The sequence below is a fragment of the Thalia democratica genome, chromosome 9, assembly GCF_965202585.1.
Source record: "Thalia democratica chromosome 9, ktThaDemo2.hap1.1, whole genome shotgun sequence".
NCBI classification, from domain to species: Eukaryota; Metazoa; Chordata; class Thaliacea; order Salpida; family Salpidae; genus Thalia; species Thalia democratica.
In genome coordinates, this window is record NC_139173.1 from 27,987,738 (window position 1) to 28,006,037 (window position 18,300).

The 18,300-nt window shown below is 29.0% G+C and overlaps 4 protein-coding genes across 4 annotated transcripts; all 4 read right to left on the minus strand.

Moving 5' to 3' along the window:
• Positions 1-8,032: 8,032 nt before the first annotated feature.
• On the minus strand, positions 8,033-8,443 carry LOC145844329 (histone H3-like). Its single transcript, XM_082951718.1, has one exon. It carries the CDS (start codon positions 8,441-8,443, stop codon positions 8,033-8,035), a length of 411 nt encoding a protein of 136 aa, XP_082807844.1.
• A 519-nt stretch (positions 8,444-8,962) lies between these two features.
• Positions 8,963-9,274, minus strand: LOC145844681 (histone H4). The gene has a single exon (XM_082952090.1). The coding sequence runs from the start codon at positions 9,272-9,274 to the stop codon at positions 8,963-8,965; it is 312 nt and encodes a 103-aa protein (XP_082808216.1).
• Positions 9,275-9,863: 589 nt separating this feature from the next.
• On the minus strand, positions 9,864-17,424 carry LOC145844509 (histone H2A-like). Its single transcript, XM_082951907.1, has 2 exons — positions 17,373-17,424; positions 9,864-10,231 (listed from the first exon to the last, which is right to left on the minus strand). Exons 1-2 carry the CDS (start codon positions 17,422-17,424, stop codon positions 9,864-9,866), a joined length of 420 nt encoding a protein of 139 aa, XP_082808033.1.
• Positions 16,204-16,560, minus strand: LOC145844638 (histone H2B 7-like). Its single transcript, XM_082952038.1, has one exon. The coding sequence runs from the start codon at positions 16,558-16,560 to the stop codon at positions 16,204-16,206; it is 357 nt and encodes a 118-aa protein (XP_082808164.1).
• Positions 17,425-18,300: the final 876 nt, after the last annotated feature.

The window sequence follows — 18,300 nt, forward strand, 5'->3', positions numbered from 1 at the left end:
TTTTTGTAGACAAAAAATGTATATATGTACCAGGGACGTAGCTAGCTCAAAAAAGTTACGAATCTACAAAAATTTAAACATATAAAATGATGCGTGATAACGTTCTGGCGGGAACACAGCTACCTCTAATGTTATTGAATTTAATCTGAAACTCTGCAGTTATGTTAATATTAATACATTAAAAATGGAATGTTGAAGTACGAGTGATAAGTGTATACAAGGCAATTTATTTTGCTCCACACCCCTATGACTCTTTATGTGTTGCCACTTGTGTAAACCCAGAAAACAATCATTAAAAATAAGTAGTATAAGAAAATCACAATTTAACTCAAAAATTTTGTATTGTTTTCAAATATCAAACATTTAACGTAGTCAATAATAGTAACAACAAGTTATGCAAATTTTTTTAACATAAAATTGTATGATTTTGATTTATGAAGCTACAGCTTCCATTAGAATCAATTTTGCAATGTAGCTTTTTGTCAAATTAAAGCTTTAACGCGCTAAATGTTATAATTTGGATGTATTTAATTTGTTTAATTTTTACGACACTAAAAATGCTAAAAAGTGCATATATGTCGAAATTATCTCTCAGGAGTGCGTAACTAAGTTTAAATGAATACTTAAAACTAAGAAAGCAGAGTCTTTTTAAGCTGAAATAAAAGCAAGTTTTTTCGTTTATATATAAGTATACGTTTCTGTAGATTTGCAGAAATGTACCAAGCCACGTGCCTGCATCACAGTAAACTGCAATGTTACAACTATCACATCACAGTAGATCTCCACAATACAACTATCACATCACAGTGTAGTCCTATGGTAGGAACTACCTTTCATTGGGGGAAGTCCCCTTTTTTGTGCTAAACGCTTTGAGCGTTTAGCTCTTAAGGCTTTTACTGAATTTACCTTACTCATTAGGTTTAACTTTGTAATTAATAGCTACGTAATAAAATTATTAAACACAATTTCTTTGATAAAGTATGTTTATTGAAAAAGTGATATTAATGTGAAAACTAGAAGTAGAAGTGATAAAGCAGCTAATAGTAGAATAAAACGGCGAATATAAACACAACAAGTAAACACCAAACTCTACAAATAAAAATGTTCTTAATAATGTTCTTAAAGTGTCTCAATTTCACAATCTTACGACAAATATAGATCTTACTAATAATACTATTAATAACACAGAGTCTTAATATATGTCGTGCTTCATGCACAACGATGGCTAAACTAAGCACAAAACAATACAACAATACAAATAAGTATTGTCAATCTCACAAAATGAAGATGTTAAAAAGTTCTTAAATGCAATTATTGTCTTATGGTCTTAAATTTTGTGTGCCTTCCGTACGGTCTTATGGCTGAACTGAGCATAATACAATAGTAATACAAAAGAAAAAAAAGAAAGAACAACAGAATAGAGCTGCGCGTAGTGCGCGAGCTAAAGGCTAATGAGCAATTTCTTAACGTTATCTTGAAATAAGTACACAATTTTGGCTGACTATAGCGCCAACTGGCAAAAAAGTATAAAAAACAAAATCAAGAATCGATTACGTTACAACAGTAGACTGCAACGACACAACTATCACATCACAGTAAACTGCAATGTTACAACTACCACATCACAGTAGAACGCAACGATACAACTATCACATCACAGTATATCGCAAATATCACATCGCAGTAAATTGCAACACTACAACTATCACATCACAGTCGACCGCAAAGATACAACTACCACATCACAGCAGATTGCAACATTACAAATACGTTGATAAAAATTATTGAAAAATTCTACTTAGAGTGATGGCTTTCAAACGACCAAGATAAACTGGCCAAGACATTTAGGAAAAATGTTTATGTAAACGTAAGACAGCTTCAAAAAGTACTGTGTCTTTAAAAGAGTTGTATCAAAGGTCATTTTTTAGATAATTAAACAACAGATATGTGATAATTGTAGACACCATAGTGTTGCAAACACCAAGTACAAAAAAATGTAGACTAATTGTTGATCTTTGCGTAACTTTGAAAAATTTTTAAGTTTTAGGTGATGATCATACCGATTGTTGTAATATGTTCAATACTTCATGAAGAACAACACTTTTTTTTTGAATAATTTTGAAATAAAATTTTTTATGTTACATTAAAAAGCTATGATTTGTCAAACACTAATCTAACTCTTAGACATTCTTCTTTATGCACTAAATTCAACTAACTTTAAATTTTATTTTGGAGATTAAAAGAAGTATTTGCTACGTCTTCTATAGAATTGCTTCTAAGACTGATAAAAACTATTAACTACCTGTGATGTGATAGTTGTAGTGTCGCGGTCTACTGTGATGTAATAGTTGTAACGTTGCAATCTACTGTGCTGTGATAGTTGTAGTCTTGCAGTCTACTGTGATGTGATAGTTGTGGTGTTGCAATCTACTGTGATGTGATAGTTGTATTTTTGCAATCTACTGTGATGTGATAGTTGTATCGTCGCAATATATTGTGATGTGGTAGTTGTAGTGTTACAATCTACTATGAAGTGATTTTATCACTCAAGTACTGTGATGTGATTGTTGTAGCGGTGCAATCTAATGTGATGAGGGGAACGGGTCTAAATTGCACAAAGACAAAAATGCACGAGTCAAAACTGCACGAGTGCACAAAATTGCACGAAGCCAAATTTGTACAAAGCCAAAACTGCATGAGGGAACAAAATTTCAAAAAGACGATTTTGCACCAACGGTCAACTTTGCACGAGTTACTTTTTTGCACGTGAGTAAATAAATAAAGAAAAATGAAAATAGTTATTGAATAAAAAAATAAATAAAATAAGTTACTGACCGAGGGTAAGGGTTAGGGCTAACAGTGATACTAAAAAAAAACTAATAAAAATTAATTTATAGAAAAAAGCTACCGACCGAGGGTAAAAGTAAGAGGTAACAGTGATAGTAAAAAAAAATTACAAATTAAAAAAAAAAGTATTTCAAAATATATTTTTTTTTAATTAACCTACCCACCGAGGGTAAGGGTTAGAGGTAACAGTGATATAAAAAAAGTTAAAAAAAGATATAAAATTATTAAAAAATTAGACAATAAAAAAAAAATTTACCCGTGCAAAATTGTCTTCGTGCACAATCGTCTACTCATGCAAAAGTGTCTTTGCGCAAAAGTGACCATTCGTGTAAAACTATCTTCGTGCAATTTTATCTTTGTGCAATTTTGTCCCCTAGTTCAACGTTGTACGCTCGCGCTACTCGTGATGTAATAGTTGTATCGTTACAATCTAGTGTGAGGTGATAGTTGTATTGTTGCAATCTACTGTGATGTGATAGTTGTATCGTTACAATCTAGTGTGATGTGATAGTTGTATTGTTGTAATCTACTGTGATGTGATAGTTGTATCGTTACAATCTACTGTGATGTGATAGTTGTATCGTTGTAATCTACTGTGATGTGATAGTTGTATTGTTGTAATCTACTGTGATGTGATAGTTGTATTGTTGTAATCTACTGTGATGTGATAGTTGTATCGTTACGATCTAGTGTGATGTGATAGTTGTATTGTTGTAATCTACTGTGCTGTGATAGTTGTAGTCTTGCAGTCTACTGTGATGTGATAGTTGTATTGTTGCAATCTACTGTGATGTAATAGTTGTATCGTTACAATCTACTGTGATGTGATAGTTGTAACACTGCTGTCTACTGTGATGTGATAGTTAATTTAATGTTGAGATCTACTGTGATGTGATAGTTGTATCGTTGCAATCTACTGTGCAAGATAGTTGTATTGTTGCAATCTACTGTGATGTAATAGTTGTATTGTTTTCGATCTACTGTGATGTGATAGTTGTATTGTTTTCGATCTACTGTGATGTGATAGTTGTATTGTTTTCGATCTACTGTGATGTGATAGTTGTAGTGTTGTAATCTACTGTGATGTGATGGTTGTATTGTTGCAACCTACTGTGATGTGATAGTTGTATTGTTGCAATCTACTGTGATGTGATAGTTGTATTGTTGCAATCTACTGTGATGTGATAGTTGTATTGTTGCAATCTACTGTGATGTGATAGTTTTATCGTTACAATCTACTGTGATATGATAGTTTTTTGTGTTGCAGTCTACTCCGATGAGATAGTTGTATTGTTGTAATCCACTGTGATGTGATAGTTATAACATTGCTGTTTACTGTGATGTGATAGTTAATGTAATGTTGAGATCTACTGTGATGTGATAGTTGTATTGATGCTACCTACTGTGATGTGATAGTTGTAACACTGCTGTCTACTGTGATGTGATAGTTAATTTAATGTTGAGATCTACTGTGATGTGATAGTTGTATTGATGCTACCTACTGTGATGTAATAGTTGTATTGTTTTCGATCTACTGTGATGTGATAGTTGTATTGTTTTCGATCTACTGTGATGTGATAGTTGTATTGTTTTCGATCTACTGTGATGTGATAGTTGTAGTGTTGTAATCTACTGTTGTAACACTGCTGTCTACTGTGATGTGATAGTTGTATTGTTGAAATCTACTGTGATGTGATAGTTGTATTGTTTGAATTTACTGTGATGTTATAGTTTTATCATTGCAAGTACTGTTATGTGATAATTGTACTACTGTGATCTACTGTGATGTGATAGTTTTTGTATTGCGGTCAACTCCGATGAGATAGTTGTATTGTTAAGGTCATAGTTTGAAACTTTTGAAACTTACTTTAGATATTCTGGAGTTCATAGTGAAAAGCAATAAAAAGGTCCTAGACTTATGTAATGGTAGTTATAAAACACTTATACAGATAATATAGGAAAATTTAGAAATTTAGGGGGCTATACGTTGCAAAAGTGGGAGCCACAAGGCTATAACTTGAAACTTACACTAGATATTCTGGAGTTAATGATGATGAGCAAAAAAATATATTCTTGGGATATTTATTGGTAGTTTTCTGAAAAATCTTGTCGGAGGGGGCCATAGCTTTTTTATTCCTTCAAAGGGGTCTTTCGAAAAATAAGTTTGGTTAACCCTGATTTATTGGGAAAATTAGTCAACTATCTAAACATTAATATCTGAAAACTAAAACTTGCTTCTTTTGTGTAGATATGTATTAATAGGCACATTCAATTAATAATTTCATTTCTTATGTTATTTATACATATATACTAACTTTTACAAAACAAAAAGTGAAATTTTTTATTATACTAAACCGAACAATTTTAAAATTTCAGTGTATTTAAATATTAAGAAGTTAAGTACCTAGTAGTTATAATTTAAATTCTGGTTGTAAAGATGGGTATAATACCTTAACAGTATTTTTATAGACTATATTTCATATACCACCGTTAACTAAGTTTTACTTATTTAGCTAATTATTTAAAAAAATAATATCCGACGTTTTTTTACGTAATAACCCACTTGTTTTTTATATGCAATTTGAACGCAGTGCATTGTTTGTATCATCGCAACTGTAAATTTAAAAATAATAAAAAAATTAAACGTTTTTAAACTACTTTTAACATAAGTATTTTTTGAACTTAAAAGTAAACTATATTAAAAAAAGACATCAGCAGAAGTAAAAGATATAAGAAACAGTTTTAACATTTTAAAAATATGTTTTCATAACTTATAAGCTATGCATAAGAAACGTATAAAACAAGTTTGCGATGTAAGTCATAACAATCAAGCAAGCTAAATTGTATTTTGAATAAACTGAACAAAATGCAATACATCGATTTTAGTATTTTTTATTCAAAGCTCTAACTTAGTTATATTAATTAACTAATTATTTTACGTAAGTAATAAGAATTACTAGTAAAATTGAATTTCAATACGTGTAACTTGAAACTATTTTGGAGATTAATTATAATAAAGATATAGGATGATCTGTTAAAAAAAGTTGCAACAAAACAAAATCTAATATTAGTTTATCATAATAAAATTATAGCTTTTTTAAGCATAATACAGCTAAAAGTTTCATGTTTTAATTTTAATTTGTTGTTTTCTACGTTTAACAATAATTTCATACAAATAAACATATTTAACATTAATATGTAAATTAAGCACTTAATAAAAAGTCAAACTTATTTTGTAGTAGAGATCACAAACAAAATTTTTAATAACTAAAGTCAATTGTTTGTTTGTGATATTATATGCTTAAACTTTTGTCAAAATATTATAAGTTTAAAATATTTAAAACTATTGATAAAATTTAAACAGCAACAGAAGTTGTTAAGAAAAATTACAAACACTTGTTAATTGCTATGAGCGGGAAGTTTTAAAGTGTATAAAATACTCGTTTTGTACTCTTTATTATCTCTCACTTTGTTTTTCATTAGCAAATAATAATAATGTGGCAATAATTTTTCTCTATGTTTCTTAAATCACCATGCAAAAGAAATACTTAAAGTATAATTTTTTTTTATGTGGCTAAAATATAAATTATTGATATTAAGTTTCAATTTTATGAAATTTTTGTTCGTGCAATAGTTGTTATTTAGTTTATATTTTCTTCTAATCAAAGTTTAACAAAATTAGTACATTTATTTTAGAGGTAAAAATTTATTCTTAACTTATATATTAACCTATAGTTTTATGTCTGTAATTTTTAATAGAGCAAGTATTTTTTAAGTTCTACAAAACCTTTATTTTTTCTGTGTAAAACTAATTTTGACTTACTGTTGTTCTAAACTCTAAAGGCTAAAAACATTAGTTTAAAATACTTTTATCATCAAAATAAAAGCATTTAGATAAGATTCGCTATACTATAAGTTTGGAAACTAAATAGGTAATTTTTAAAACTGTAAAATTACACCTATTTTGAGTACTAGAATGTTAAACTACATTTTACAAAGTTTTAAATATTTCAAATTATTTTTTGTTCGCAAAAGTTTTAAATTATTGCACAAGAATTAAATAAATCTAGTTAATAATATACAAGTTGTTTTTAAAGACAAATCATTAGCTACTTCAAGGCCATAAAAAAACATTATATTATTATTTGGTCTCGTTATTTATTCATGTTTATATAATAAATAATAAAGTAAAACTATAATAACTTAGTAGATAACGAAAATTTAATCGAAACAAAAAAAATAGCTTAAGGCAAAAATTTCAATAGTTATTGTAAAGTAGTTATATTATACGTTTAAAACAATTTTGTAAAAACTTTTGCACGGCAGAGTAATTTAAATAGCGCATAAATTCGATCAAAAAATAAAGAATTAAAAAGCTGAAAAAACAAATTCTAAACCAAATTAAAACATAAGATAATGTAGAAAATGAGCATATTTTTTCTACATCTTAAAACTTTTTGCCACTCAAGTAGCTTGCAAAAACTTGTATTTTTCTAAAAATTTCTGTTAGGACAAAAATTTCATTGCCAAAATTTCCAATGACAAAGAAAAAGTTTGCTAACAAGTATACAAAAGAGCGGGCAATTTTGAAAGTTGCGCTTAAAATCACAAGAGAAAATAGAGTGAAAGGTAATAAAGAGTAAAAAATGAGAATTCTGTACCTATTAAAACTTTCCCGCTTAAAACGGTTTGCAAGCATTTGTAACTTTTCTAACATTTAGTGTTAGACTTTAATAATGAATATTTTTTACTATTTCCTCTAGTTATATTTTTTGACAGCACTTTTTTAATTATTGATAGACTGATTGTGAATTATTTAAGTATGTTTTTATAAAACAAGCAGATACATTTAGCCATATGACGTAAATATTTGAAATAAATCTACTTATAATATGTTTAAAACAAGCACAACAAAATTGTTTAAACAATATTAACTTATTTTTCACTGACTTAAAACTATTTAAGTGTAAAAATTATATCCTGATTAAAAACGAAACAAGTTATATAAACGGAAAAAAAAATCTCAACATAAAGTAAAACGCTTCGTTTTTTACCAGAAATTTATTGATATTTTTTATATTTCGTATTATAACATCAATATCTACAAAACATAAGTGTGAGATGAACTTTTCATTATATGTATAGATTGGGTGGCCCTTAAAAGAGCCTGTTCATAATGAACAATTTAAGCACGTTCACCACGGATGCGACGGGCAAGTTGGATGTCTTTGGGCATGATGGTTACCCTCTTTGAGTGGATAGCGCACAAGTTGGTGTCTTCGAAAAGTCCGACCAAGTAAGCTTCAGCAGCTTCTTGAAGTGCCATGACTGCACTGCTTTGGAAACGCAAGTCAGTCTTGAAATCTTGAGCGATTTCACGCACAAGACGTTGGAATGGCAACTTGCGGATCAAAAGCTCAGTGGACTTTTGGTAACGACGGATCTCACGAAGAGCAACCGTACCTGGGCGGTAACGATGAGGTTTCTTTACACCTCCAGTTGCTGGTGCACTTTTGCGTGCAGCCTTGGTGGCAAGTTGCTTGCGGGGAGCTTTTCCTCCAGTTGATTTGCGGGCGGTTTGCTTGGTGCGGGCCATGTTGAAGTGAATAAAGCAGGTAGAAATTTTGGCAATTTATACAACTTTTTTAGAGCAACGTACCTCGGCGAATTAGGTATGCAAAAACTGACACTAGAGGCAGCAAATCGCTCTCGAGCTGTTTAGTTACTCTTTTAACTTCTGATTAACAACTGTTTAACAAAGCAATTTAAAAACAAAATTTTGAACTACAAATTATAAATAAACTCCATAAAAGTATAAATTTTAAGTATAACTATAAGTTTTAAATCACCATACCAACTTACATTTCTATATCTAAAAAACTTCACATCGTATTTTACAATAAAGTAACTATTAAAAAAGTTAAGTATTTCCAACAAAATTAAATATTGATAATAAATATTATTCTAAACTATATATAAAACTAAGATATTATTCTCGCCGCATGGTTAACGCTTAATATATATACTAAAACAATGTTTTATATACTTATATATTTAGATTTAACATGTGAAATGAATTGGGTGGCTCTTAAAAGAGCCGAGGTGTATGATATATTTAACCTCCGAATCCGTACAAAGTACGTCCTTGACGCTTCAATGCGTATACAACATCTAAGGCGGTGACAGTCTTGCGCTTGGCATGCTCGGTGTAAGTGACTGCATCACGAACAACGTTTTCCAAGAATACTTTCAGCACACCACGAGTTTCTTCGTAGATCAAGCCTGAAATACGCTTGACACCGCCTCGACGAGCCAATCGGCGAATGGCGGGCTTGGTGATACCCTGGATGTTATCACGAAGGACTTTGCGATGACGTTTGGCGCCACCTTTTCCTAAACCTTTTCCTCCTTTACCACGACCAGACATGTTGATGAAATATGGACATTATGACAAGAAAAACAGCTGTATTTATACTGTTGTAAGCGTTACGAACCGCGTAGAAGCGTAGATAAGCCACCTAGTTTTTCAAACTACTCAAAGAAACTAGATTTAAAAGAAATCTTCACTAATACGACTGTTTAGCAATCAATAGCATAAGAGAACTTTAAGAGCTAAAGACGAGTATTTGACATATTTAAAAATTCTCGCTCAAAATATACGCATATTTATATTTCTCTAATACCTCGATAGATTACATGTTACATTAGTAAATACTGATTGTTTTAAAAGTACTAAAATGTCTCAACTATTTTTTGAGTTGGTTAGTGCACAATTGATTTTAATTTTCTAATTGTTAAAGATTTGTCGTTTTCTGCTATAATTTCTAAAAACCTAATAATAAATAAGTATTATAAATTAAGAAAAAAACTTTTATCAATCTTAAAAAAACCTTATTCATTAATAACAGTTTTGAATTGAAGTAATTTTATCCTCATAAGTATAAAAAGTAGTGACTTTATTTAAATTATTCTTACTAGGTGGTCCTTAAAAGGACCTGCTTTAGTAGTAGAGATACTTAAGCTTTCTTTGCGGTCTTCTTTGGCAGAAGAACAGATTGGATATTTGGCAATACACCTCCTTGAGCGATGGTAACTCCTCCCAACAGTTTGTTCAACTCTTCGTCATTGCGGATGGCAAGTTGAAGGTGACGGGGAATGATACGAGACTTCTTGTTGTCACGAGCAGCATTTCCGGCCAACTCGAGTACTTCAGCGCTCAAATATTCCAATACTGCAGCCAAGTAGACTGGTGCTCCGGCACCAACACGTTCGCTGTAGTTACCGTTTCTCAGCAGACGGTGAATACGTCCGACTGGAAACTGAAGTCCAGCGCGCGATGAACGGCTCTTTGGCTTGGATTTAGACTTTGCTCCCTTTCCACGTCCTGACATGATGCTTCGATGAATGAATAAATAGGGCAGAACTAGGTATATAAACTAGTCGTTACGAACCTCGGCTAATAAAATGTAAGTAGCGCCTGTTAGTGATGAGAGAGTATGTTCTCTCATTTTAAGGAAGAAGTCAAGAAAAAATGTTCTCTTCTTTTCCTTTTTCGTTTCTCAATAAGCTTTTTTTTCTAAATTTTTATATGTTGTTTTAATATCAAGTAACAAATTTTTAAGTAGGGAATGAAATGGATTCTAGATTTTTTTTTTACAATATTGTTACATATATTATGAGTTATACATATATTATGAGTTATTATCAAAAAAACAATGAACTTCGATTAAAAACAAAATAAATCTAAAAACAAGAACAAACAAAGCAAAGATAAGCTAACTTGTACATAAGTTGTTTTTAAAATAGGCTAACTAAAATTATTCAATTTTAGTTGAAACGTCACAATGTGTTTTTTTGTTTTATTCTTTAAAAATCTTACTTTGTTCTTTATTATCGTTCTGAGGAGATGCATAAAGCATCGAAACTAAGTAAACAATTTGAAAACTAGTTGTTTTTTTGTATTATAAACATTATGAGTTATATATATATGTTTATTAATGATTATTTCAATGATATTTAATGTTAATAATCAAATGATTATATATGTTAATAATGATATTTCATTAATCATTTAGCTTTTTAATAAAACAAATAGTTTTTTTTTATTGGTAAAATGATTATTATTTAATCTAGTTCTTTCCAAATCAAAAAACGTTTCTAACTTATTTAAATTTTACAGAGTTTTTAGCAATGTTTTAATTGAAATGTAAATAAAACTAATTTTAATTTCAATAGATTTTAAAATATAGTAGTTGTATTATTTTCAGTGTTTACAAATGTGTAAATATTTTTTTTGTGCTAACTCAAAGTGATCATTTACAAAAACTAAAGTAAGTTGTGACAAAAAATTTAGTAAAAGATGTTAAGTGCAATTTCTAAACTAATATATACTATTTAAATAAATTAAAACAGGTAAACAGTTAAAAAACGTCGAAATAATGCAAATAATTGAACAGCTAACTTTGAAAGAGCGGCAAAATTTTAACAGTTAAAACTCAATTTTTACTCTTTTTTTATCTCCCGTTTTTGTATTATACGCATAAAAGCAATGCGGTAAGCCGCATTAGTTTTTAAACATGTTGTCAAATTTAAACTTGGCTGCTTCGATATCTTTAAAAGTTAACTTCATAAACACAAAACGTTTAAACCACACATTATTAACTCACACTAGTTCATAAAACAGTATGAAGTCATCAAAAAGCGCGAGAAAGAGTTACGGGTGTTTGAGATTTTATTGATAAGTTAATAAATATAAATTATCGATCATACAAAAGACTACAAGTTGAACTACAGTTATTTTCTTCCATATAAAACTTTTGTAAAGTTTCTTAGTAAAAACAAAATAAAAATTTTTATGTTTGAATGTTTTTAGTTACGTACAAAAATAAACTTTTTCTTTAAAAAATAAAACGAAAGTTTTAAGCTTACATTATGTTTGGTTCAAAATTTCATCTTTTTGTTCTTGCATCAAAGTTAAATGCATTAACATAAAACTTAAATATATTGTACAGTTTGTTGACATAATTTTATCGAAAGTTATTAACATTTTTTATAAGCGTTACTTTTAGTAAAATTTTTATAACTTGTAAATATTTTTTATCTACAACGCGAAAAGATATAAGAAGTTCTGTTCAAAAATTTGAACTTACTTATAAAAAAAAAACTAATAAATCTTTAATTACAGCCTTCTGACAAACATAGTTTGCTTATTTAAGAAGTAGAGTCGAAGAAATTTATAAAAATATTACTAGTAAGCAATTAAGGCTTTTTATTTATTTAAATTTTCTCGCTGGTGAGTTTTTTAAATACTAAATACAGTCACAAATGTTACAGATGAAAGAAAAGTTCTCGCTTGAAACTACAGTAGACTACCGCTAAGTACGCAAATTGAACCCGACCAAAAAGTGCGTACTTAGCACGAGTAGTGCGTACTTTTTGACGACATAGTATAATTTGAAATTTAGTTGTTTGTTTTCTTTCTTAAAACTATTTTTCTGTTATTTGCTAAATTGTTTCGGTTTAGAATAAACCTAGTTTTGTTTTTTATAGCTGAGATATTTATTAAACATTTAATTTAGAAAGTAACATATTTACTAAAATTTTCCATTAGCTAAAAAGTGTTTGATTTTTTTTATTTGAAAGAAAAACGTTTTAGGACTGTTTTTGTAAAAAAATTTATATGAGTAGAAACATTTATAGTATAAGTGCACAATGATAAGATGCTCATTAATTTTTTTAACTTTAGTATTTTGTTGCTGTTGTTTCTTTTTATATGTTTATTTTGACTTTATACAATTTTTAACTAGTTTTTGTGGTTAACTAGTTTTATATCATGTCACATTAAAATTAGCCTTTCTTTTGCAGATATTCTGAAAGTTTTTGAATAAAAAAAAATTTAGAAATTTTAGAAAAATTTAGAAAAATGGATAGAAAGCGTTAGAAAATGAATTTATGGAACAAGTCTAAAGATAAAGGTAAAGTTGCACCACCAAAGTCAACATATGTCTCCCGTGATAATATGAGGGACCTTCTTAGGATTTTCAGTGCTGAAATGAGAATGAATTCTCGATGTTGTCTTTCTGGATAAATGCGTACTTAAGGCGGGGTGCGTACCAAAAAAAGTGCGTACTTTAGCGGTAGTCTACTTTACTTACCTCGTAAACATAGCTAAGCCATCTGGCGGTAAAAAATTTAGGATAACAATTGTAAGAATTTTTACATAAGTCAGATTAGTATTTTACTATTAACGTAAACCAAATCAAAATCGACTTCGTTGAGCTAACTACAATTTTTTTTTCTATCCTAATTCTTTAGAAAGTTTTGAAGTATTATTTATTTGAGATATATAACATTTTTGCTTTTTTTTTCTTAATACATGTTTTTTTTGTATAAATTATAAAAAATCTTTCTTGTAATAAGTATTTAAATATTTTGTGGTGTTTGATTGAATTCTTTATTGAAGGACAAAAATAAAATTGCTCAGAAAGATTGATCTAAGGACCTGGTGTAAAAAAAAAAATTTGATTATCCAGTTATTCACCCTGGGTACAGTTTAATGCCTCGTCTAGGACAAGTTTAATGTCGCCTAACAATTAAAAGAACTAAACTTTACGTCGAAAACTTGAATAATATTCAGCAAACGCTCTTTTCTTGACATTTAGACTTTAACTGTTGATATTTTTGTTTGTCCTCTTAACTATGAAGAGTTTCTTAATTTATTTATTATTGTTTTGTAGGAAATTTTTCTTGAAAAACTAGCATTAGAATTGTTCAGTTTATTAAATCATTATGGACTTAAATAGACGATATTAACATTTTTTGAGACACTTTTATATCATTGTTAAGATAAAACGATATGATTACCTAAACAACAATAATTTACGAATATCCTTTTTAATTTTTTCCTGGTTTTCATAAGCTATTATTTTTAGCAAATTGTAAGGGCTTTGCTGATTTGTAATTATAGTTGATAATAGACAATCATCTATTTCTTAAAAAAAGTTCTAATGCGGTACATTTTATTTAGGTAAATTAAAAATGCGACGAACAAGCGCTAATTGCAGCAAGGTGCTTAAAACAACAACTGAACACAAATGATACTTAAGAACACTGATGAGTATCTTAGAACTTAAGACAACAAAGCATATTATCCTAAAACCATGATAAGTATGTAACACAACATAACAACAAATAAAAATGCTGCTTTATAAGCATTCAAACAAATGTAACTTGTTTTATTTGAACAGTTTTACTTAACATAAAAATATGTTAAAAAATCTTCATAGCATTGTTTGTTATTTTTATCATTTAAAAAAATAGCAATAAATTTAGCACTTACTTAATAAATTTCTATGTAAATTAAAAAAAAAACGATTTTTAGAAAGTAGTATAGTATTATTTTTAATTTCAAGTCATTTGGGCTATAAAATTTTTGATTAAGTGAAAAATTAGAAGTAAAATAAATAAAACCTCAACGTTAAAAGGAAGTTCGAATACGAAAAAGAAAACCTCTGCTACTGAATCAACACTTATATTGAAATGTTATCCAGAAGGAAGATAAAATTTCTCAAAATACTTATAGTACTTTAAAAATTAAAATTTTAAAATATTGCATTTTCAAATAGAGCTTTAAGTAGAAATAAAAAGATAAAGTGTTTTATACTTATTACTAGAAATATTAAAAGAAGAATGAAAAACCGAAAATTGTCATTAGTTTTTCTAAAAAAATAAATTTTATTTATTTCATGTTATTGTATATAAACTTATAAAATCATTAAAATGCTATTTAAAATAAATAGAGAAACAATAAAGTTTTTAATAAAAAAAGTTTGTTAGTAGTTGAAAATAATTATTGCTTTTAAAACTACAAGCGTTATAAATTAAAATCAACGAAAGTTGGCGGTTTTAAGTATAAACCAACAGAAATTTAATGAAAAATTACAAACGGTTGTTAACTGCTCTGAGCGGGAAATTTTGAAACGTATAAATTAATCGTTTTTTACTCTTTATTATCTCTCACTTTATTTGCCTTTAGCACTTGTGTTTTTAGGAGCAACTAAGAAACATGATATCTAATCTTTTAGTGACTTACCATTTGAAAGACACTTTGAAATTAATTCCTTGTTGTTTTTACGATTTTGATCCATCAATATATCTTTTATTAATATTTTAAAGGATTGGTGTTTGATTTGTTCATTACAAGCTTTTTTTTTCTTTGAAAACATTAAACTTTGTTTATGTTTTAAGATTGAATCAAATAAATAATACATATTAAACCGAAAAGGAAACTTTCAATTTATTCGTTCATCATAACTTTAAAAAGTAAAGTTTTCAATCTACAAAGCACTTATTTTATCGACTTACAAAATTTCATTTTTTTGTATCAAAAATTTATATATCTTACCCAAAACGACAATACAAAAAATATTTATAATAATAAAAATAAACGAAGCTACCTGTATATATTTCTTTTACATAAACTAACAATACATCTTTAACTATTAGTTATGTTTGATTAACAATTGATCACTTTATGTTAAGGTATAAATGTAGTCATGGTGAACTGAAACAAAAGTTAAGTAAATTAAAAGTTAATAGAAATGATAACTTTAAATAAGCAGAAAATAAAGCGACGCATTTTCATCTTTTTAAATTAAGTATATTTGGTTAACGTTATAAGAAATTTTATACAAAACAAACTAGTTTCAAAGTATATCAAACTAGAGCTTGAAAAAAAAGGTTTTAAAATTCCCTAAAAACTTAAAAGTTGTGTTTTAAAAAATTCTATATAAAAACTTTCGACGATACAGAATTAAGTTTAAAACTAAACGCAACATCCGAAAAAACGAGAAGTTTTGTGAGCTGCGCTTTAATTCAAAAGTGTTGTGAAACGAAGAGCGAAAGATAATAAAGAGTAAAAAACGAGTATTTTATACGTTTTAAAATTTCCCGCTCAAAGCAGTTAACAATCGTTTGTAATTTTCTTAAGTGTTTTTTGAATGTTGAAAAAATTTTAAATATCAATTCTAGCTAAAGTTTGTACGACTACTGCAATTTTGTTTAAGTTGGCTGAGTCTGATTTTCCAACTATATTTTTTATATATTAACTTCTTAACCTTATGAACTTTAACTGTATAAAAGTATACAGTATCCGATAAACAATAGAGTATCACTTGGTTAATGTGGTTTTTAAAATTATTATAAATAGATAACTTGACTAAAATGTTATGTTTTTATTTTTAGCAAACTGTATATTGGAATAAATTTTAGCTAAGGAATCGAAGCGTTTATATATTAAATCTTTTACTCATTACAATATAGGTGGCTCTTAAAAGAGCCTGGTTTGTAATAATCCATTTATTTGGAGCTGGTGTACTTGGTGACTGCTTTGGTACCTTCAGAGACGGCGTGTTTAGCCAACTCACCGGGCAACAACAGACGAACTGCAGTTTGAATCTCGCGACTGCTGATGGTTGAACGCTTGTTGTAGTGAGCCAAACGTGAAGCTTCGGCGGCAATGCGCTCGAAGATGTCGTTGACGAAAGAGTTCATGATGCTCATAGCCTTGCTGGAAATTCCAGTATCGGGGTGTACTTGCTTGAGCACTTTGTACACGTAGATGCTGAAGCTTTCCTTGCGACGAGCCCTGCGCTTCTTCTTGCCGTCAGCTGGGACGTTCTTTACTGCTTTCTTGCTACCTTTGGATGCTGCCATTGTGAATGAATAAACTACATGGGAAGTTTTGTTACATATAGTGCAGTTACGAACCTCGGCTAGGAGAAGTAAACAGCGCTCTCTTGTGATAATGTTTGTTCTCTCGTTTATTTTTTTCTCTCTCTTTGTTTGTATTGCAGAATTAATGAGATATCTCTCGAAAAATTATATGAATACTTAAATATGATTTTTTTTTAATTTAGTAATAAAATAACTAACAACTTAATTTTTTTGGAAAATTGACAAAGTAAAACGATTTTTTAGTATATAACATGAAAATAACTCGTTACTAATAACTAATGGTTCAATAAGTTTTTATATTAAATTGCATATATAAGTATGTGCTAATTAAATATTTTATTTCCAACCAGGTTTCGGTGACAAAAAAATTGCGACATCTTCAAAAGTAAATTGTATAATAAATATGAATAAAAAGCGCTTTACGTTTCAGTATAATGAGCATTTTATTAGTGAATACAAATAATTGAATATTGTACTACTTAAAAATGCAAGAATGGGTGGCTCTTAAAAGAGCCGAGTTGTATGATTTTATTAACCTCCGAATCCGTACAAAGTACGTCCTTGACGCTTCAATGCGTATACAACATCCAAAGCGGTGACAGTCTTACGTTTGGCATGCTCGGTGTAAGTGACTGCATCACGAACAACGTTTTCCAAGAATACTTTCAGCACACCACGAGTTTCTTCGTAGATCAAGCCTGAAATACGCTTGACACCGCCTCGACGAGCCAATCGGCGAATGGCGGGCTTGGTGATGCCCTGGATGTTATCACGAAGGACTTTGCGATGACGTTTGGCGCCTCCTTTTCCTAAACCTTTTCCTCCTTTACCACGACCAGACATGTTGTTAAATGAATGTAGTTACTGCTCAAGCAAGGCTATTTATACACAGTACCGAGCGTTACGAACCGCGTAGAAATGTAGATGGTTCACCTAGTGTTCAATATATGTAGAAAAACGAGAGAAAAACAAAGTTCTCTCTCTTCCATAAATACAACTGCAAAACACACAATCAAGTCGGAGAAATAAAAGAGCCGATTGTAAACATTAATAACTTGCTGCCCAAACTTTTTAGCAAACCTTTTTTTTTTTTTAACTTTTTCTGTTAGCTTTTATTGCTTTGTTTTAATAAAATAATAGTTTTCTGATGGTTTATAATTTTATGTAGAATGATTTTCTGATAATAAATGTATTACCTGGACAAGACCTTAAACTGCACCCAAGTGTTGTGCGACTCGATAACCGGAAGGTTTGTCGTACTCAAAGGCCTAGGATTAATTATTTTATACATTTTTTGTTTATTCCACTTTTATGTAGGTTTAAAATTAGTTAATTAATGACAAAATCTAAGTTTCTAATGGACTCATAGTAATTTTAGTTGGGTGCACGACTATTCAAATTCGGACAATTCAAATTCCGACAATTCCAATTCTTAATAAAAGATTAAAACAACTAAAAGTAAAAAAGTAATGTGTATTTGACTTAAATAAAAAATGCATATGTAAATTATATTAATATCTACAGGCCATTTTTTTCTTTTTGCAAAACATTAAATATTTTTTGAGATATGGTTTATATTAAGTAAAAAACATAGTTATTTTTAGTATTTTTAAAATATCTTGAAAAGTATTTTAGATTTTGAAAAAAAGAAAAAAAGTGGCTTCAGATATTATTAAGATTTACATATGTATTTTTTATTTTTTTCAAATTTATATTACT

Excerpts from the sequence above, each read along its gene's own strand:
- LOC145844329 (XM_082951718.1), bottom strand. The coding sequence starts at position 8,443 with ATGGCCCGCACCAAGCAAACCGCCCGCAAATCAACTGGAGGAAAAGCT.
- LOC145844681 (XM_082952090.1), bottom strand. The coding sequence starts at position 9,274 with ATGTCTGGTCGTGGTAAAGGAGGAAAAGGTTTAGGAAAAGGTGGCGCC.
- LOC145844638 (XM_082952038.1), bottom strand. The coding sequence starts at position 16,560 with ATGGCAGCATCCAAAGGTAGCAAGAAAGCAGTAAAGAACGTCCCAGCT.
- LOC145844509 (XM_082951907.1), bottom strand. The coding sequence starts at position 17,424 with ATGTCTGGTCGTGGTAAAGGAGGAAAAGGTTTAGGAAAAGGAGGCGCC. Across the intron at positions 10,232-17,372 it reads AGGAAAAGGAGGCGCCAAAC|GACGTGGAAAGGGAGCAAAG; the intron begins GTCATCGCAAAG and ends GCATCATGTCAG.